Genomic DNA, 22,335 nt, shown 5'->3' with positions numbered 1-22,335 from the left:
GGGCATATACCGAGTGTCTGCCTTGGTTTACAAGCTGGTTTTCACCATCATGAACAGATCCACAAAATGTAACTGTGATTAGAAAGAAGAAATTAGAGAAGTATTTAAATGATAGTGCAAAAAAGTGGGGGGGGGGTCTCTTCCTTCAAATGAAATCCCAGCCAGAACTGGGTATCAGAGACAGAAGCAGAGCTATGCTGAGTGAAGGCGGGGAGAGGGCTTGGCCCCTGCCCCCGCTGCCTCCTCCTTCAGGCCTTGGCAGGAGCAACCCCGGGATTCCGCAGAGCACCGTTTAGAAATCTCTAGGTAGTGAGCTACCCTCCAGCTGTAAAGCATTTTCAGCAGGATGGGCTCAGGTGGCGTAGATGCCAAGTGTATGTCACAAACCCCAAGTGAGGAAAGAGGGTTCCGGTCGTGATGAAAGACAATGGAGGATATTGAACCCTGAGCAGAGAAGATTAGGGTAAGGGAGCGAGAGCATTCTGGCAGAGATTATAGGGGAGAGGCGTACACAGTATATAGAGGAGAAACCCAACCAGATCCAAGGGTTCAAGTTGGGGAGAGGGAGAAAATGAGTCTTAGAAAGGTTGGCTAATGCCTTGAATGCCAAAGTTAAGCCGGCCTTCCCAAACAGGTTTTCCTGCAGAATGTCCCCAGGGTAATGAGGGGGTGGGGGAGAGAAGGAAGGGTTCATGGGCAAGTAAGTTTGAAAAACGGAATATGCTCCCTCCCCTTGGGAAGATCACTGTCCACAGTGGCATATTAAATGCTCTGAGAAGTCCTGCAGAGGAGGCCTGTTTAATTTTATTAACCCTTCATCTCCCTGACTTGCATGCCCACACAATTCCTTTTTTCCTTTTTAATACCTGTTTATATCCCTCAGAATTAGCATTTTATGGAACATACTATAGGAAATAATATATAGACCCCAAGGGAACCATCCTTGTGTGATATTAATGAATCTCAGACATCGCACTTGTCACTTGATGACTAACAGAGGATTTGGCTTTCCCCTCAGTTCTCTTTTCACAGTTGTAATTTTAAGGTCCAAAGGTGCAAAGAAGGAACAGGCCGAGTGGTGATGTGGCGGATGGGGATCCTGAACAGCTACACCATGGAGTCCACCTTTGGCGGCTCCACCCTGGGTAAGCTCTCTTGTATGTGGGAGGCCAGCATGGCGGGGGAAGCCAGGCAAAGCACTGGGGAGCTGAAATCCCTTTGAATGCTGGGGAGATCATTCGCCTGGAGGGTTTTCTTGTCTGTGCCTTACGCTGAAATGGAATACCCAAAGCATGAGTGAGAAACGTAACGCCTGCTGGGCGTGGAGTGGTGGTTGCTCAGGATCTGGAATGAGGCAGATCTGGGTTTGAGTTCGAACTCCATGTGAAAGCTGTGTGATCCTGGGGGATGTTCCTCAACCTCTTTGAACATCACTTTACTTCACGTGGTAATAATAGTAGTACCTGCGCTGTAGGTACAACTTAGTGAGACAACGCATGTGAAGCACCTGGCAGGTGCCTACCACAAAGGAAGAGCTCAGTCACCGTGGCCATCGTGACTGGACACCTCTTCCTTGTCAAAGATTCTTCTGGGGGCTGGCCCCAGGGCCGAGTGATAAGTTTGCGTGTTCTGCTTCGGTGGCCCTGGGTTCACCAGTTTGGATCCTGCGCGTGGGCCTAGAACCACTCATCAAGCCATGCTGTGGCGGCATCTCACATAGAAGAACTAGAACGACTTACAACCAGGATATGCAACTATGTACTGGGGCTTTGGGGAGAGAAAATAAGAAAAAAAAGAGGAAGATTGGCAACAGATATTAGCTCAGGGCCAATCTTCCTCACCAAAAAAAAAGCATACATTAAAGGAAAAACAAAAAAGATTCTTCTGAACCAAACTAACACTAGAAGGAGAGAGACCCTGTCCAGGAGCATAATATTCTAGAATCAGAGGTAGTGTTTTTCAGGAGATAGTCACAAATTAGATTTGCATTTGCTCATTAAAATTTAATAAGAAATGTGTATGGATTTATTCCAGGCAATAAAAGAGACACTCACTTTACCACTGAGGACCTGAAGTCCCTAGGTCATCAAGTCTGTGACACCCTTCTGGACTTCTGTGATCCTGACCGAGCCAAGGTAAAAACGGGCTTTCGGGAACTGTGGGCCTGCTGCTATGATGAATTTCACCTGGGTCTGAACTCAGCCCAGTGAGATTACGGGTCATCTCTCTTTTCCTTTTAATTTTTTTCTGAAGTTTTAATAGTCAAAGAAAATCCCCAGGCTGTGCACTCCCAGCAAATGGTAGGACCTCGTAATTCACCAAGAAGATGGAGGCCATCGTGCCGGCTTCCCTTCTGCACAGCCCCTCAGTGCTAGGCCTGCCCATGGCAGCACCATCTTACTTCCCGTTCTCCTGTTTCAGAAAATCAGGCGTCCTTCCTCTTCTCCAAAATTAATCCTGCCCTTTGTGCACTGGCCCACCTCCCCCCACGGCCTCCCTGAGGTCTTGCCTCGTTCATTACCTCCTCTTTTCTGTGTCCTCATTTTTTTCCTCTTCTTACATCTTCCCCTCAAGTGCCGATGTTCTCAAGTTGCCCTGATGCTAAATCGCAAGCAGAGGTTTCCTTTGGTCTTATCTCTCCAGCAGTTATTTCTATTTCCGTTTATCGTTCAACTTCTTAAACAGGAGTCTGTACTCATGGTCTCTAACTCCTCTCTCATACCCGCTCTCAAATGTTGGCCCTGGGAACACGTGATATGCACCACTCCGGATGCAACTGTTTAATAAAAAAGTATCTAAAGGAGAATTTGACCACCACGTGGCCTATTAAATCATATCTGCCAGATGCCAAAATCTGAACAACCCCGTACTCACTTTTCCCTCCTTGCTACTCAAAACAATAAAATAAATTAGACCATGGCATTGTTTAAGAAGTTTCCTATTGGCTATAGCTGGGGAAAAGTGGCTAAGCTAGTGTTCATGGATGTTCTGCCCTAAAAAACCCTCTGTCTCCTCCTCTGGCTCATGTAGTGCATCTGTTCACGTGTCCTTAGTAGCAGAGGTTACAGCTGACTCATCTTTATGTCCGCAGCAATAAATAAAATGCCTTTCAGCATATACATAGTAAGTATTTGATGAGTAAATAAATGAATTATGAAAAATAGTTCTTTTTTTCCCTTCCACAGTTCATGCAGTGTCTAGAAGAGCTTAAAGAGCTCTTACAACAGGAAATCCATAAGAAATTCAATGAACTTGGACAAGATATGGAATTAGAAGGAAATTGGAGTGACATCTCTTTGTCTGACATTGAATCCAGGTAACAAACTTCATTTCAAAGAAAAATCAGAGAAATTCTTTTTTTTTTAAATTTTTTATTGAGTTGATGATAGGTTACAATCTTGTGAAATTTCAGTTGTACATTAATGTCTGTCAGTCGTGTTGTAGGTGCACCCCTTCACCGTTTGTGCCCACCCCCCACCCCCCTTTCCCCTGGTAGCCACTAATATGTTCTCTTTGTCCACATGTTTAAATTCTATATGAGTGGAGTCATACAGAGATTGTCCTTCTCTATCTGGCTTATTTCACTTAACATAATTCCCTCAAGGTCCATCCATGTTGTTGCAAATGGGACGATTTTGTTCTTTTTTACGGCTGAGTAGTATTCCATTGTATATATAAAGCACATGTTTTTTTATCCAGTCATCTGTTCATGGGCACTTAGGTTGCTTCCACATCTTGGCTACTGTAAATAATGCTGCAATGAACATTGGGGTGCATGGGACTTTTGGCATTGCTGACTTCAAGCTCTTTGGATAGATACCCAGTAGTGGGATAGCTGGATTGTATGGTAGTTCTATTTTTAATTTCTTGAGGAATCTCCATACTGTTTTCCATAGTGGCTGCACCAGTTTGCATTCCCACCAGCAGTGTATGAGGGTTCCTTTTTCTCCACAACCTCTCCAACATTTGTTACTATTTGTTTTAGTTATTTTTGTCATTCTAACGGGTGTAAGGTGATATCTTAGTGTAGTTTTGATTTGCATTTCCCTGATGATCAGTGATGATGAACATCTTTTCATGTGCCTATTGGCCATCCGTATATCTTCTTTGGAGAAATGTCTGTTCATATCTCCTACCCATTTTTTGATCGGGTTATTTAATTTTCTTGTTGTTGAATTGTGAGAGTTCTTTATATATCATGGATATTAAGCCTTTGTCGGATGTATTACTTGCAAATATTTTTTCCCAGTTAGTGGGTTGTTTTTTTGTTTCAATCCTGTTTTCCCTTGCCTTGAAGAAGCTCTTTAGTCTGATGAAGTCCCATTTGTTTATTCTTTCTATTGTTTCCCTTGTCTGAGAAGACATGGTGTCCAAAAAGATCCTTTTAATACTGATGTCAAAGAGTGTACTGCCTACATTTTCTTCCAGAAGCCTTATGGTTTCAGGTCTCAGCTTTAGGTCTTTGATCCATTTTGAGTTTATTTTGGTGAATGGTGAAAAAGAATGGTCAATTTTCATTCTTTTACATGTGGCTTTCCAGTTTTCCCAGCACCATTTGTTGAAAAGACTTTCTTTTCTCCATTGTATGCCCTCAGCTCGTTTGTCGAAGATTGGCTGTCCATAGATGTGTGGTTTTATTTCTGGGCTTTCAATTCTGTTCCATTGATCTGTGCACTTGTTTTTGTACCAGTACCATGCTGTTTTGATTACTGTAGCTTTGTAGTAAGTTTTGAAGTCAGGGATTGTGATGCCTCCAGCTTTGTTCTTCTTACTCAGGATTGCTTTAGCAATTCGGGGTCTTTTGTTGCCCCCTATGAATTTTAGGGTTCTTTGTTCTATTTCTGTAAAGAATGTCATTGGGATTCTGATTGGGATGGTGTTGAATCTGTAGATTGCTTTAGGTGGAATGGACATTTTAACTATGTTTATTCTTCTAATCCATGTGTTGGAATGTCTTTCCATCTCTTTATGTTGTCATCCATTTCTTTCAGAAAAGCCTTGTAATTTTCATTGTATAGGTCTTTCACTTGCTTAGTTAAATTCAACCAGAGGTATTTTATTCTTTTTGTTGCAATTGTGAATGGTATTGTGTTCTTGAGTTCTTTTTCTGTTAGTTCGTTATTAGAGTATAGAAATGCTACTGATTTATGCAAATTGATTTTATACCCTGCAACTTCGCTGTAGTTGTTGATTACTTCTAAAAGTTTTCCAATGGATTCTTTGGAGTTTTCTACGTATAAGATCATGTCGTCTGCAAACAGCGAGAGTTTCACTTCTTCCCTCCCTATTTGGATTACTTTTATTCCTTTTTCTTCCCTAGTTGCTCTGGCCAAAACCTCCAGTACCATGTTAAATAAGAGTGGTGATAGAGGGCATCCTTGTCTCGTTCCTGTTTTCAGGGGGATGGGGTTCAGTTTTTGCCCATTGAGTATGAAGTTGGCTGTGGGTTTGTCATATATGGCCTTTATTATGTTGAGGTAGTTCCCTTCTATCCCCATTTTTTTCAGAGTTTTTAATCATAAATGGCTGTTGGATCTTCTCAAATGCTTTCTCTGCATCTATTGAGATGATCCTGTGATTTTTATTCCTCAGTTTGTTGATGTGGTGGATCACATTGATTGATTTGCAGATGTTGAACCATCCCTGTGTCCCTGGTATGAATCCCACTTGATCATGATGTATGATCCTTTTGATGAATTACTGTATTCGGGTTGCCACAATTTTGTTTAGAATTGTTGCATCTGTGTTCATCAGTGATATTGGCCTGTAGTTCTCCTTTTTCGTGCTGTCCTTGTCAGGCTTTGGTATCAGCGTGATGTTGGCCTCGTAGAATGTGTTAGGAAGTGTTCCATCTTCCCTAATTTTTTGGAGTAGTTTGAAAAGGATGGGTATTAAATCCTCTCTGAAAGTTTGGTAGAATTCCCCAGGAAAGCCGTCTGGTCCTGGGGTTTTATTCTTTGGGATGCTTTTGATTGCTGTTTCAATCTCTTTCCTTGTGATTGGTCTGTTCAAGTTGTCTGATTCTTCTTGAGTGAGCTTTGGGAGATTGTAGGAGTCCAAGAATTTATCCATTTCCTCTAGGTTATCCATTTTGCTGGCATATAGTTTTTCATAGTATTCTCTTATAATCTGTTGTATATCTGCGGAGTCTGTTGTTATTTCTCCTCTTTCATTTCTGATTTTGTTTATTTGAGCTTTCTCTTTTTTTCTTTGTAAGTCTGGCTAGGGATTTGTCAATTTTATTTATCTTCTCAAAGAACCAGCTCTTTGTTTCATTGATCCTTTCTACTGCCTTTTTTGTTTCAATAGCATTTATTTCTGCTCTGATTTTTATTATTTCTCTCCTTCTGCTGACTTTTGGCTTTGTTTGTTCTTCTTTCTCTAATTTAGTTAGGTGTAATTCAGTTAAGGTTGTTGATTTGGGATTTGTCTTGTTTGTTGAGATGTGCCTGCATTGCAATGAATTTTCCTCTTAATACAGCTTTTGCTGCATCCCATGTGAGTTGCTATGGCATGTTATCAGTTTCATTTGTCTCCAGGTATTTTTTGATTTCTTCTTTAATTTCTTCAATGATCCATTGCTTGTTCAATAGCATGTTGTTTAGTCTCCACATCCTTGTGCCTTTCTCAGCTTTTTTCTTGTAATTAATTTCTAGTTTTATAGCATTATGATCAGAGAAGATGCTTGTTATTATTTCAATTTTTTTAAATTTGTAAAGGCTTGCCTTGTTTCCCAGCATGTGGTCTATCCTTGAGAATGTTCCATGTGTGCTTGAGAAGAATGTGTATTCTGCTGTTTTTGGATGGAGTGTTCTATATATGTCTATTAAGTCCAACTGTGTTAGCTTTTCATTTAGCTCCACTATTTCTTTGTTGATTTTCTGTCTGGATGATCTGTCCATTGATGTGAGTGGGGTGTTGAGGTCCCCTACTATTATTGTGTTATTTTTGATAGTTTCTTTTAGGTTTGTTAATAGTTGCTTTATGAACTTTGGTGCTCCTGTGTTGGGTGCATAGATATTTATAAGCGTTATTTCTTCTTGATGAAGTGTCCCCTTGATCATTATATATTGGCCCTCTATGTCTCTCTTTACCTGCCTTATCTTGAAGTCTGTTTTGTCTCATATAAGTATTGCAACACCTGCTTTCTTTTGTTTGCTATTAGCTTGGAGTATTGTCTTCCACCCCTTTCTCTGAGCCTGTGTTTGTCCTTGGGGCTGAGGTGTGTTTCCTGGAGGCAACAAATTGTTGGATCTTGTTCTTTAATCCATTTTGCCACTCTGTGTCTTCTTATTGGAGAGTTCAATCCGTTTACATTGAGGGTGAGTATTGATGCATGAGTGCTTAATGCTGTCATTTTGTTGCTCGTTTTCCAGTTTTCCTGTGTTTCCTTTGTTTCTCGTCCTCTGTGTTTTAGCCTACCCATTGACTTCTGCAATTTCTCATGCTGGGTTTCTTAGATTTTTCCTTATTTATGTTTTGTGTCTCTGTTCTGTTTTTTAGTTAAGTGGCTACCCTGAAGTTTGTATTCAGAATCTCGTGTATAACATAGTCCATTTTCTGGTGGTTTCTTACTTCCTTAGCCTAGACTATTTCAGTCCCTTTCCTCCTCCCCTCCTAAATTATTATTTTCATCTCTTATTCCAACTTGTGTTGTGAGTTTGTGGTTAGAGTGTTAAGATTGTCTTTGCTTTGGAGATTTCCTTCCCTTTATCCTAATACTATAGTTGAATATTTGCTATCCTATTCAGAGTCTATCTATTTGTCACCCTACTCTGTGTTTTTTGACTCCTTACTCCCTTTTTTTCTTTTTTCAGGTATAAGAGCCTTCTTGAGGATTTCTTGTAGTGGAGGTCTTGTGACTACAAATTCCCTTAGCTTTTGTTTGTCTGGAAAAGATTTAATTTCTCCCTCGTATTTGAAGGATATTTTTGCTGGATAGAGTATTCTTGGCTGAAGATTTTTATCCTTTAAAGTTTTGAATATGTCACTCCAATCTCTCCTAGCTTGTAAGGTTTCTGTAGAGAAATCTGCTGAAAGTCTGATGGGGGTTCCTTTGTAGGTTATTTTCTTCTGCCTTGCTGCCCTGAGTATTCTTTCTTTGTCACTCATTTTTGCCATTTTTACTACTATATGCCTTGCAGTCGGTCTTTTTACATTGACAAATCTAGGATATCTGAAAGCTTCCTCCACACACATTTCTCTCTCAATCCCTAGATTTGGGAAGTTCTCTCCTATTATTTCTTTGAGCACACTTTCTGCTCCATTTTCCTTTTCCACACCCTCAGGAATTCCAATGATTCTTAAGTTGCATTTTCTCATTGAGTCAGCTATTTCTCTGAGATTTTCTTCAGTTTTTTAAATTCCTCAATCTCTTTCTTCCTCTGTCTGGAGCCATTCAGCCTGTCTCGCTTCAATTATGCTAATTTTCTCCTCTATGCTGTCTACATGGGCATTCAGGGAATCCCTATTCTGTTTTATCTGATCCATTTTTTTTTTCATCTCTAGTATTTCTAATTGATTCTTCTTTATAGTTTCAATCTCTTTTGTGAAGTAACTCCAGAACTCGTTGACTTGTTTCTCTATATATCCCTTTACCTCATTGAATGTTTTGAGGATAGCTATTTTGAACTCATCTTCACTTAGTTTACCCATTTCCAAGCCCTCAGGACCTACTTCTGTACTTTTATTGTTTTCCTTTTGGACTGGAGCTTTTAGAAATTGCTGCATGGTAGAGGAGTGGTTTTTGTGCATGATGCTGTTATTCGGTTGCAGTTTCAGCCTGTTGCCACTAGATGGGGGTCAAGAGCTGCACGTTCTGAGCCCTGGCCTTCAGCCGAGATGGCTGCTGGCAGCATGGGTGGGGGAGCAGGGGCACTTTCACTCATGCCATCTGGATTGGATCTGCTCTCGCTTTCGGGTCTCCCGGGGCCCTTGCTTGATGGGGTCCCTGCACACGGAAGCTTTCCCCATCAGCGGGTTTCCACTGCACCAGCGGTGGGAGTCCTGGACAATACCTGGGTCGCGTGGCCCCTCCCCCACTCCTTCCCGCACCCGTGGCAGTGATCCCAGACTCTAGGGGAGGGAGCGAAGTTCTCTCCTACCCCGTTCCAGCTCCTCTGAGGGCGGCTCCAGCCTCTCCAAGCTCCGTTGTTTGGCTGCTGTGGGTCTCTGACAATTTCTGTTATTAGGATTTTTTTTTTATTGGAAAGCAGTTGCTCCTTTTGGTTGTAATTTGGAGGGGAGAGAGTCCCAGGTGAGCTCACGCTGCCATGTTGCTGACATCACCTCCTTTTTTTTTTTCTTTTAATTTTGTTTGCTGTGTTGTTATGTTGATTTTGGCTTTGGTTTTGAATCTCAGGTGAAAATATTGAGTAAATCATGGCACTCTTAAATACACTTCATTCCTCCAGCAGCTGTGTACTGAGGGCCTGTTCTGTGACAGCCTCTCTTCCAGGCACTAGAAAGGGTTAGCGAGTTGGGCAGGTGGTTTATGTAGGGCCTTGTAGACAATTGTGAAGACTTTGACTTTTACTCCAAGGATGATGGAAAGCCTTTGGAAGGTTTTAAGTAGAGAAGCATCATGATCTGACGTAGGTTTTATTTTCAGGAGGAACACTCTGGCTGCTGTGTGGAAAATAGATGGTAAAAGTCTAAGCAGGGAGACTGGTTAAAAGGCCCTCACACTAATACAGGTGAAAGGTAATGGTGGCTTACACCAGAGTAGTAGTAGTGGTTGGGGGGTTTGAATTGGTTAGATTCTAGGTACATTTTGAAGTTGCAAACGTTAGAACTTGCTTAATAATTGGATATGAGGCATGCGAGAAAGAGAATGGCTGTGCAGTGGTTGGATGGAGTTGCCTGTAACTGAGATGGGGAAGATGCAGGGGGTGGAGAAGGTTAGGGGGTTGCGGAGATCAGGAATCTAGTGTTGGGCGTGTTGAGCATGAGATGTCTGTTAGACATCTAAAGGGAGATATCGAATAGGCGGTTCAATATATGAGTCTGGAGTTCAGTGGAGAGGCCCAATAGAGAGAACTGTCATTGGATAGGTGATATTTGAACCTTAAGACTGGCTGAGATCCCAAGGGGGTAAGTGCCGATAGAGTAAAGAAGGCCAAGTCTGAGCTGGGTACCACAGTTTTAAGAGATCAAAGAGATACAGAGGAGCCAGCAAATGAGACTGAGAAGGGACCAGCAAGGCCAAAAGAGAACCAGGAGAGTGATTCTTTTCAAAATATAAATTAGGGGCCAGCCCCTTGGCTGAGTGGTTAAGTTCGTGTGCTGTACTTCAGTGGCCCGGGGTTCCGCTGGTGTGGATCCTGGGCGTGGACATGGCACCACTCATCAAGCCATCCTGAGGTGGCGTCCCACACACCACAACTAGACAGACCTACAACTAGAATATCCAACTATGTAATGGGAGGCTTTGGGGAGAAGGAGGAGAAGGAAAAAAGGAGATTGGCAACAGATGTGAGCTCAGGTGCCAATCATTAAAAAAACAAAACAAATTAGGTCATGTCATTCCTCTGTTTAAAACACTTCAATGCCCCCCCCCACACACACACACTCAGATAAAAAACCAAGGACCCTACAGTGGCCTGCAAAGCTATAGGACCTAGCCACCTGATACCTCTTTGACCTCCCCCGTCACCCTCTCACACGGTGCTACAGCTCCACTGGCCTCCTCCCTCTGCCTCAGACCAGCCAGGCCCTCTCCTGCCTCAGGGCCTTTGCACTAGCAGTTCCAGATCCCTGAAATGTTCTTCCCCCTTATATTCACGTGGCTAATTCCTTCACCTCCTTCAAGTCTATGCTTAAATGTCACCTTTTTCAATGTGGTCTTCCCTCATGACTCCAGTACTGCAGCTTGCTCTCCCACCTCCACCCTCGTGCCATTCCCTGTCCCCCTTAGGTGCTCTACTTTTTTTTATACTCTGTTATTCCCTTCTGTCCTTCCATGTTATTTACATCTTTATTGTGTCTGTTGTATATTGTCTGTCTCCCCCTACTGGGATATAGGTGCCACAAGGTCGGAGATCTTTATTTTGTTCACCTCTGTATCTCACGTACCTGGAACAGTACCTGGCACATGGGGAGAGCTCAGTAAATATTTGTTGAATTCATTTAGCATGTAGGATCTCATCCCACTCTCATAGGCTCCACAGCTATTTTAGAAGGCCCCCGGCAGGCTGGTATCTCATGGGCGTGCAAGAACACCTTCTACTCCAGCTTACTGGCCAAGGTGCCACAGGCCTGCCCCAGCTGCCCTCCTCGGAAGATTCCTGGGCTGGGTGTGGGTCTTCTGCCAGAGGCTGCACCATAGTCTGTGCTGGACAGAGGGAAGGGGCTGGCTCTCCCACCGTCTCTGTGTGGCACATTTGACCCGGGGCCCTAAAGCAGTCCTACTGTTACCGAACCAGGTTCGTTTTTGCCGGCCGCCCAGAAAGCCAAACACAGACGACGAGATTGCAGCAGAGAGAGGGGTTACTCACAAGGCAGCCACATGAGGAAGCGAGAGCCTGAGCCTCAAATTTACTTCCCCGAAAATAGGGACTCGGGGATATTTATGGGATGGGGGCAAGGTGGTCTGAAATGTGGAGAGAGGTGATTGGAGGTGAGGAGAGGTGAAGTGATTGCTGATCTGTGCAAGCGCAGTCAGACTGCAGGCCTCTTCATAGGACCCATGCTCACAAAATGGCAGCGTGAGCATGATCTGAGGGTGGAGTTTTTGGCCTCTTGACGTCAAAAGGCCACCTATCAGACATTTGCATGGGCCTGGTTGATGAGTTGGTGGTCTCAACCGGCCTGAAGTAGACAAGGAGTTCTAATTCCTGAAAAACAGCTCACACGCCCATTACCATGGTGACCCAGGCTCCAGGGAGACATTATCTGTAGGAACCTAGTGGGAGTCAGAGAGCATATTGCCTAAGCAGCACAGTTAACAAGGGGTGGGTTAAACAGCTAAAAGCTATGTCGACGAAAATAATCCATAACCAATCTATAAATGAAAATTTGGGTGAGTTTATTCTGAGCTTAAATCTGAGGATTATAACCCGGGCCTTTCTTCCCGAAGGAAGAAAGGGCACCAAAGAAGTGGGGTGCACCGAGTGGTATATACCCCCAGAGAGGATGTTTCACATAGGATTGAAATGCCCCTTTTACAACAGTCGCGAGACTGCTCTGTCGGCACAGAGATTGATGGAAACAGCAGGTAGGTCTTCTGTCTCAGTGAACACAGCAGGGTGGCAGTCCGTTGTCTCCAGCTGAGTGGTCACAGGTGAGCTGGGAGGTGAGTGCAGCAATCGGTTCCTAGCCTAGGGAAAGATGCTTATCCCTAAGGAAGTGCCAATGTGGGGGGAAGTTGCACCTTTATCTCAAGGGCCTTTGTTCTGGCCATAGGAAATGTCTAAGCAGATATACAAAGCACGCTCAACGGCCACAGTCAGGCCCTTTTGGAAAAAACAAAGTCAGGCCGAATTAGGTTTATACCAAATGGCTTCCTCGTATACTCCAATATATCCTATTGCTTGCCATTTTTATTTGTCAGCTATAATCAGTAATTGCAAAAAGGAAAAAACTTTAGTACCTAGATACTTAATCGTCAGTGGCTGTTTGCTGGTTTCACTAGTGTCTGAGTCTCCCGCGTGTTTTCTTAAGAACCTTAAACCAAACCGTCAGGCCAGGTTGACTGCCCCATTCACCGTGCGCCCCTCCACTCTCCCAGAATCCTTTGCCTAGCTCTCCAGGACCACTGCACCAACGCCTCTCTACTTTCAGCCTCAAAGGCAAAATGCCCCCCACTTATCAACTCATACACGTAGAGCCGGGCCGTCAGCTCAGAACCACAGACTGCCTTCCACTTGGCTCAGCATGGACGCTCGCCTGCATTTCGTTAAGAATTCTGGAAACCAGTTTTCCAGCCTCTGCATCGGGAAGCCGGCCATCACAGACTCCACGGGGCTCCCCGCCCCCCCCCCCCCCCCCCCCCCGTCCCTTCTCACCGTTAGTTACCCAGGGAAGCACACTGGAAGGGACAGCCCAGTTCGAGTTTGCCCTGCCTGTATGCGCACACGTGGTTTTCGACACTTTCTGGGGCACCTGCATCTGATGCTTTTATCCCGTTTGTTAAATCCCATTTCTGTAATCTCCAAAAGGAACTTGAGCGACTCTTATTCAGTGGCCTCAGGGCTGCTCCTCAGACTGGAAAAGGCTTGTGAGAATAGGGAAGCAGGAATCAGATGGGAGAAGAGAGGCCTTTCTCCTCGCCCTCTTGTTGTCACTGAGGGAGGGAGGGGGCGTGAACAGAGTGGGAGGGCTGGGCAAAAGAATGCCTTGAAATGCTGTCTTTTCCCAAGAGGTTTGAGTCCTTTGCCTCAGACATTTTTATATATGGGGGCCCTGTCATAGAGCACAGCTCTCAGTTCTAGCCACCCACAGCCCAGGAAAGGGGAGAATACAATGTGACACATAAGCAAAGGTCACGATGAAGGGGAAGACAGGCTTGATTATCTGAGTGCTCCTTCATCCTAGCCCTTGAGAAAGGGGAGGAGACAGCTTGGGGGGACGACTTTAGATGCGCATCCAGAACTTGTGAGGGGACACCTGGGTGATAGAAGTCCTGCTCATGCTCTCTGACCTGCAGCTTCTTTATCATTATATTTATTTACATAGTTAACGCCTTTTTTACAGAGTACCCGCTAGGATCCTGGCTCTCTGGCCAGGAATGAATGAGACAAAGCCTCTGTTCTCAACCACATCCCACGCCCTTGTGTCCTCTAGGGCGGCGCGTGGAGAATCTCAGGGGCCCGCACAGTTGCTGCCGAGAGCAGCTTTGCCCATCTGGCCAATATTTCCTTTGCCACATGGCTTGGGAACTCCTTGGGGCCGGAGCTCTGCCGCATTCTTCTCTGTCTCCTGTGCCAGCTGCGCTGCCTGGCCTGCAGTAGGTGTTCAGAGTGAATGAATGAATATGCTCGTCAGGAATTCTTAGTAACTGACACGTACACAGTGGAGGCAAATGGTGGACTGGCCATCCTGATGGCGGGCAGACAGCCTGGTAAATGTCCCCCTTCCTGGACGTTAACAGCGGGTCTTTCTCTCCTTTACTTTTGGAAACAGCACCAGTGGTTCTGACAGCTCCCTCTCGGACGGCCTGCCTGCTCACCTACTGAACATCGCACGTGAGGTGAGAGTATATAGACTCCCACACCCGGGAAGTGGTGGCCTTGAAAGCCGCACTCGGGGATACTCTGGTGGAATTTTCCAGCTGTCCTAAGATCTGCGGAAAATACAGCAGTAGCGTCCTCACTGGCTCCCCTGCCCTGGCGTCTCTCATTTTGTCCTTTATAACATTTTAAAATCTAGGGGGAAAGTGTGAGGACTCGGTATTGATCCCAAAGTTAACTAAAGGTGAAAACTATGTTAAGAGGTAGAGGTTGGGGCTGGCCCTGTGGCCGAGTGGTTAAGTTCATGCGCTCCGCTGCAGGCGGCCCAGTGTTTCATTAGTTCGAATCCTGGGCGAGGACATGGCACTGCTCATCAAACCACACTGAGGCAGCGTCCCACGTGCCACAACTAGAAGGACCCACAACGAAGAATATACAACTATGTACTGGGGGGCTTTGGGGAGAAAAAGGAAAAAAAAAATCTTAAAAAAAAAAACAGGTAGAGGTTGTTAAAAATGATCCATACTTAAAAAAAATGTTTCTTTCTTCATGTAGTTTTTTATACTTCTGTATATTGTGATTTTTTTTTTTACCCCATCTGTCCTCAGACTTTTTCTTACATAGATGCTGCAAGAGCTTTAGAAACAACAAAATATGTGTTGTGGTTCATTATGCGCATGATTTCCTAGTTGTGTTGAGAAATATCTCCATCATAGGGTGAAATTAAGGCTGCATCAGCAGGAGGCAGCCAGATCAGACTGGACCTTACGGTTTCTTCAGCTGCATTCACAGCAACATCACTATGAGCTTCACCATGCTGTGGGTACCTGGCAGATTCGTCCTGAGCTTCATTTGCTTAATCGTTAAAGCCACCTTGTGGTAACAACCAAACTAGATCTTTTAACCACACATCTAATGGTCAGCATTATCCGTACGTGACATCATTGCCGTAAGAAATCTGGTTTCATATTGTACATCGTAGATATTTGGTAAACATCATGAGCGCCCCTTTGGCAGTGTATCTATGATAGTGGGTTTGGGGTGTTAAATAGGTAGACGTCTCTGGTAAGGAGGTGCCTGAACTGTTTGTTCCGTCTCCAAACCAACAAGAACTCCACCCTGTGAAGGCCCGCATACTGGGTTAGCCATTGTGTCTTGAGTATTATGTGAAAAGAGTGCCACATGTGGGTGACACAGCTCTGGAATCTTCAACGAGTTTCTCTGTACTTTCCGGAATAGTTGAATAAGAAGAAGAGGCTGTATAAGAAAAAGAAAAAGAAGCCACTTCAGACTAGGAAACAGCGAAATGAGCAGTATCAGAAAAATTCTTTGATGCGGGAGTTCAAGTTAACAGACGTCGCAGTAAGAAAGCTCTGCGCCTACTTCTGCTGTCTAGTTAAAGGGTTAGGGTATTCCCGAGTGGGAGCCAGACAGGGCCTTAAGGTGTCCTCTAAACCAGAAGGGGAGTGGGGCGGGGGAGGCTTTCTGTTTGGAATTCAGAGCCCTCCCATGGGTCCTCTGGACATCTCGGAGTAGATTCAGCCTTGGCCCGCTCATCCTGTACTATACTCTGGCATAGCAATTCTGGGTTTGGACCAAGTCCGGATTTCCAGAGGAAGGAGGTGGTACTGGAAACGCGGTGGCTGGAGCTCGTCCAGAGTGGCTGGGTGGCAGAGGAGCAGGCTTGGTCCAGGCCAAGGACACCTGGACAGCTCCTTCCCCGTCCTAGCTGCCACACCCACACCATCCACCTGCTTCCCAAAGATGGAGATGCTGCCCGAGGTGGGGGCTTTACTGTTGGGTGAATTGGGTCAGTTATGAGTGGATCAATTGCAAAGGGTCAGTTGAAAAACGTTCTCTTCGCGTTCACTCCTTCCAGGAAAGAGCAGGGTTTGCTTCTACTCTGCAAAAGCCGCATGCCTTTTCCAGAAATTCCAAGAATACCAGTTCTTCAATGGTGAGAAATGAAAAACCAAGACTGAATGAGGTAGTGGTTTTGCTTGACTCTTTTTTTCTGTTTAACTCACTCATGGAAATTTATTGAAATTTTTTTTTTTGTATTTAAAGTATACAATGTGGTGGTTTTATACACATATATAATGAGAGGATTCCCATCATTGAGTTAATTAACGCATCCCTCACCTCACATATTTACCTTTTTTGCTTTGGTGAGAACATTTAATTTCTACTCTCTTAGCAAATTTCAATTACACAACACAATACAACTGTAGTCACTATGTTATACATTAGATCTTCAGGCCTTATTCATCTTATAGCTGAAAGTTTGTACCTTTTACCAACCTCTCCCTATTTCCCCCACCTTCCAGCCTCTGGCAACCACTTTTCCACTCTCTGTTTCCATGAGTTTGACTCTTTTTTTTTTTTTTTCAGATTCCACATATAAGTGATATCATGCAGTATTTGTCTTTCTCTGGCTTATTTCACTGAACATAATGCCCTCCAGGTTCACCCATGTTGTCACAAGTGGCAGGATTTCCTTCTATTTTAAGGCTGAAGAACATTCCATTGTATATACATTACATCTTCTTTATCCATTCATCCATCAACAGACACTTAGGTTGTTTCCATAACTTGATTACTGTGAATAAGGCTGCAGTGAACATGGTGGTACAGACAGCTCCTCAAGATAAGGATTTCATTTCCTTTGGATAAGTACCCAGACATGGGATTGCTGGATCGTATGATGGTTCTATTTTTTATTTTCTGAGGATTTTCCATACAGTTTTCTCTAGTGGCTCTACCAGTTTACATTCCTACCAAGAGTGCACAAGGGTTCCCTTTTCTCCACATCCTTGCCAGCATTTGTTCTCTCTTCTCTTTTTTAATAATAGACATCCTAACAGCTGTGAGGCGATAGCTTACTGTGGTTTTGATTTGCATTTCCCTGATGATTGGTGATGGTGAGCATCTTTTCATGTACCTGTTGGCCATCTGTATGTCTTCTTTGGGAAAATGTCTATTCAGGCCCGCTGCCCATTTTTTATTTGGGTTCTTTGGGTTTTTTTGCTATTGAGTTGTATGAGTTTCTTGTATATTTTGGATATTAACCTCTTATCAGATAATGTGGTTTCCAAATGTTTTCTCCCATTCTATGGGTTGCCTTTCCATTTTGTTGATGGTTTCCTTTGCTCTACAGAAGCTTTTTAGTTTGATCTAGTCCCATTTGTTGACTTTTGCTTTTGTTGTCTTGGCTTTTGGTGTCAAATACAAAAAATCATTGCCGAGATCAATGTCAAGGAGCTTACCTCCTATGTTTTCTTTTAGGAATCATACAGTTTCAGGTCTTAGGTTCAAGTCTTTAATCTATTTTGGGTTGATTTCTGTGTATGGTATAAGATAGAGGTCCAGTTTCATTCTTCTGCCTGTGGATATCCAGTTTTCCCAGCACCACTTAGTGAAGAGACTGTCTTTGCCGCATTATATATTCTTAGCTCCTTTGTTGAAAATTAATTGACCATCTATGCATGGGTTTAGCTCTGGGCTCTCTATTCTGTTCCATGCTTCACTCTTTATCTCACGGATTCCAATTCCGATTTTTACAGTTAGCACATCTCTCCCACAAGGTGAAGAAACCAATAGTCATCTATGTTACCTTTATGTGTCAGTGCCACTGGGAGCAGGGGAATATTAAAATTGGTGGGGACACTGACATTGCTTTAGACACCACTGAAGTCTGATGTCAGATATTTGTGATTTGTGACTTTATACCCGGAACATAAGAACAGGCTGCTTTACTGTCCCTCCATCTATCCGTCCGTTCAACACAGGGCGTTACGTGACTGCCACATGCCAGGCCCTCTGTTGGATGCCGGAGATGCAGCATTGAACAAAACACTACCCCTGCCTCAGGGACCTTAAAGTCTGGCGGGGATTTTAACAAGTAAGCAGGAAATTACATCACAGAGTGGGATGCTGTGAGAACACAGAGGAGAGGCACCCAGCCAACTTGTAGGACTCTGGAGTTTTGTGGCTATGAAATTCTTGATTCTTTTATGTATAAAAATAGATTTTAGTACATTGGTAGCTAATTCTTAGTGAAGAGGGTGCAAAATGAGCCCTCACCATGCAGAGTGCTACCCTGTGGTAAACAGTGGTATAATGAGGCCCCACTGCCTTACTCTGAGGAGGCCCCACGGAGCACACCTCGCCCTGCTCGGCCTTGAGGGCTGTTTGGCGTCTGATATAACAGTGACATGAGCACAAGCTCCCAAGTCTGTTTCGAGTTCAGATTCTAGCCCCACCGTGTAATATCCTGTGACTGACTTAACCACCCTGGGACTCAGTTTCTGCATCTGAAATACGGGCTCATAAAATCTACATCCTAAGGTTGGTGTGAGAATTAGAGGAGAAACTGTCTGAAGTGCCTGGCATATCTGCACTCAGTAAATATTAGTGTCCTTCTTTTCTTTGAATTCTTATTCATTTGTGTCCTGCCTCTCTTTTCTTCCTAAAGTATCATAATGAGTCAACATGCATGAGTCAAAAAGCACTGAAATGCTGTATATCGTATATAATCACACTTGTCCGAGTGGAAATTTAGTGAGAATGTCTTCATTTGTTTTAGTCACAGTTAAATGCGAGAGACAAAGACACCTCCCTGGACCCATCGAACGTGACTGCCTTGATTCTGTCTCAGAGTAAAGAGAGAACGCAGGTAGTCCACCTCGTTTATGCACACGTGCTAGCAATTTTATTTGGGTTTGGGATGTATTATGTGGTTTGGAGGGGTGGCGGATCCCCACTCCGCACAGTCTCACCTTCCCGGCTTTGTCCTGCTCAGGTGAGCATCTCCAGTAGTTTGCACCCTCCGGTTACAAAGCACCTGACCACCAGGTGCCGCAGGCCCGGAGGACGCCACCCACAGCCGAAAGCTTGCCGTGGAGAGTTTAGTGTTCTTTCAACAAACATTTGTTAGGCAGCTGCCGTTTTGTAGCTCCATGGCAACGTTTCAGGGAAACAGTGATAGTGGGGATGCAGCGGTTCTCCACCCTGGGAGACGTCAACAACAAACGGGGCGCCGCCATCCGTCACGAGGTGCGCCTCACGTCCAGGGTTACCAGCGATGGTTCAGGACCGTGGTTTGGGAATGATTTGCTTTTTTATTATTATTATTTTTTAATTTTCTTTGTTTGTTTTTGTTTTTTTGGAGGAAGATTAGCCCTGAGCTAACTACTGCCAATCCTCCTCTTTTTGCTGAGGAAGACTGGCCCTGAGCTAACATCCATGCCATTCTTCCTCTACTTTATACGTGGGACGCCTACCACAGCATGGCTTTTGCCAAGCGGTGCCATGTCTGCACCCGGGATCCAAACTGGTGAACCCCGGGCCGCCAAGAAGCAGAACGTGCACACTTAACCGCTGTGCTACTGGGCCGGTCCCCATATTTATTTATTTATTTATTTATTTTGGTGAGGGAGATTGGCCCTGAGCTAGCACCTGTGCCAATCTTCCTGTTTTGTATGTGGGACACTGCCGCAGCGTGGCTTGATGAGCAGTGTGCAGATCCGTTCCTGGGATCTGAACCTGCACACCCTGGGCCACCAAAGCAGAGCGCATGAACTTAACCACTATGCCACCAGGCCAGCCCCTGATTTGCTTTTTTGAGAGGATAAGTTAGGGGCCTGCCTGGTGGCATAGTGGTTAAGTTCATACACTCTGCTTTGGTGGCCTGGGGTTCACAGTTTCGGATCCTGGGCTCAGACCTACACACTGCTATCAAGCCATGCTGTGGCGGTGTCTTACATACAAAATAGAGGAAGATTGGCACAGATGATAGTTCAGGGACACTCATCCTCACAAAAACCAAAACAAAACAAAAAAAAAGAATACGTTAGTATGAATTCATTTTTATCCCTGTATTAACATCTCTCTTGCTCATTTGCACTTGCATAATCTTTCCTGAGAAAGGGGAAAAGAGATGAGGAAACAGCTAGTAAGCTGTTGTTTCGAAAAGCCCTGGGTGTGTCTGTGGGAGGGTGCTGCTTGCTTGTGTCCGGGTGGAACAAAGATTGAGAACCACAGCGTTTGGAGGTAGATAGAGTAGATACAGAATGGACAGTTCTCCCAAGGTGAGGTCCCTGCATCTTCCTACATCTGTCGCTTGGGCATTCTCCTGGTCATGCTCACTCACCCGTCGGTATCTTCGGGAGAACCTACTCTGTGCGGGGCCTGTTGAGGACCATCAGACATGAACCCCTCCTGTGAGGTGATGGTCCTCCGGGAGGGCTGACGAGACAGTCCAGCCGCCGTGGTGTAACAGAAACGGAAGAGCAGTGAAGAGAGGTGTAAAGAAAGTCAGGTCACAGAGGATTCTGTCCTGACAGACTGAGAAGTCACAAACTGGCTTCTGGCCTCCTTCAGCATCATTGCAAGCCGCGGGTGGCTGAAAACACATCCCAAACCACAGCGCCAGTTAGGCTGTAACATGTAAGCAGGCAGGCCGTTACACCCAGTGTGGTGGATGAATGCCACCCAAACCTTTTCCTTTACTTCATTTGTTTTTTTTTTCCACTTCATTTTCTTAAGATTTTTGGTGTAATATTTCTCTAACAGAGATGTGGGTGTTTAACTTCCATGACGTCAGATAAGCAGAGTGGCGAAAAATAGGGCCGTCTCCCCCTTCAAGGGATAGGTCATGTTCTTCTCTTCCTCTATGTGATGTTTCTGGACCTATAAAATGTAATCCCTCAACTTCTCAGGGCAGTTCCAATATCGCTCTGGACCTTTCTTTGCCATTCCGAGGGGTCAGGGCTAAGGTTTGACTCACCTCTGCCCTCTGACAACGTCAGCTACTTTGGTATTTGGGGGGAAAGGCAACTACTTCTCACTAACTCCTTATAAAACCAACCCCAACCCGCACTCTAACTTTTGAAATTGCAGCATAAAGTGATTCAACTGTTCTATCTTGTCTTCCCAGAGAGAGAAGCCAGGATTTACAGCTTCATGTTCTGCAAAGAGAAGCACAAACCGCAGCCAAGAGCCAGCTCGAGACATGAAGCCGAGCTGGTCCAGAAACAGATATCCTGTTGCAAAGAGAGGCCGCGCCACCCTGACGGTGTACCCATCCTTGCACGTATACACGTACCCGTAAGGTGCCCGGGCCGTGCCACACGGGCGCTCCCCAGTGTGTTGTAGACTAGAGGCTTCTTGTACCAAGGGGAGTTGTGCGATTGGGAGCTCCGCTCCTTTGTGGTATACTGCATTGTGCGTTCGTCATGCACCGTCCTGACACTGTGTGCTTACACTGCATGCATGCCCTCAAGATGCATACCTCATGAATTAAATTATTTTTTGATAAAGTGAAATTTTATGATGCTGTATCGAAAAGCTTCGTTTATCAGAAGTTGAAGTGTGTGCTCGTGCGACCACAGCACAGATATACCTCATTTTAACCAATACATATTCTCTCTCAAATTATGTGCAAATCAGTTTTAAGAGATCAAACTCTATTTTAAAACATTCTGGGAGCGTGCTATGTTAAGGAAATCCTGTGTCAAAGCTTTGGAGCGATGAGTGGTCCGTCAAGCTGTGGCCTATCGGGTTTGCTCAGAGTGAGGCGTTCCCACCTAGAGAAGACAGCTCATGTATTACTCGGAGTCTAATGTTGCATATATTATATTCAACATGGTTATAAAAGTTTTTTAACCCATTGATTAAAATTTTTTCTCTCTAACCAGTTGTTTCCTCTGATTGGTTAACTGCATAATCTTAGGTGAACAGACATTTCATATTTTATATTCCGCACAAGCACCAAGCATGATCTGCTGGCTACAGCCTGTGACATCAACATGTCAAAGAAAGGGCACTCAGGGCCGGCCCGGTGGTGTACTGGTTAAGTTCACACGCCCCACTTCAGCGGCCCGAGGTTCACGGGTTCAAACCCCAGGCATAGATCTACACACCACTCATCAAGCCACACTGTGGCGGCGTCCCACATAAAATAGAGGAAGATTGACAACAGATGTTAGCTCAGGGCCAGTCTTCCTCACAGAAAAAAAAAGAAGGGGCACTCCAGTTCATGCCAGGCCTCCTGTCTTGACTTTACCCTCTTCCTGTCACACTGGATTGAAAGTTTTCTAGTATGTTTTCATTATCACTTTTAAACTCTCTCAGTCACCACCCCTAGCTGGGGGACATGATGAGAACC

The 22,335-nt window shown here is 44.6% G+C and overlaps 1 protein-coding gene across 17 annotated transcripts in view; it reads left to right on the top strand.

The window, feature by feature from the left end:
* Positions 1-21,861, top strand: part of AGBL2 (AGBL carboxypeptidase 2) — a 44,438-nt gene extending 22,577 nt beyond the window's left edge. For 6 of the 17 annotated variants that reach the window (XM_070563859.1, XM_070563866.1, XM_070563862.1 and 3 more), the window contains 8 exons: positions 1,019-1,145; positions 2,035-2,135; positions 3,186-3,316; positions 14,122-14,188; positions 15,408-15,530; positions 16,048-16,155; positions 18,754-18,843; positions 21,106-21,861. In XM_070563859.1, the coding sequence (XP_070419960.1) occupies positions 1,019-1,145; positions 2,035-2,135; positions 3,186-3,316; positions 14,122-14,188; positions 15,408-15,530; positions 16,048-16,155; positions 18,754-18,843; positions 21,106-21,279 (921 nt within the window). In that variant the 3' untranslated portion in view covers positions 21,280-21,861. The remainder of the gene's footprint in view (positions 1-1,018; positions 1,146-2,034; positions 2,136-3,185; positions 3,317-14,121; positions 14,189-15,407; positions 15,531-16,047; positions 16,156-18,753; positions 18,844-21,105) is intronic. The other 11 variants (XM_070563870.1, XM_070563867.1, XM_070563860.1 and 8 more) reach the window with 5 other exon arrangements.
* Positions 21,862-22,335: the final 474 nt, after the last annotated feature.

The sequence above is a fragment of the Equus przewalskii genome, chromosome 11 (genome assembly GCF_037783145.1).
Source record: "Equus przewalskii isolate Varuska chromosome 11, EquPr2, whole genome shotgun sequence".
Classification (NCBI taxonomy): Eukaryota; Metazoa; Chordata; class Mammalia; order Perissodactyla; family Equidae; genus Equus; species Equus przewalskii.
This window is presented reverse-complemented; position numbering and strand designations above follow the sequence as displayed.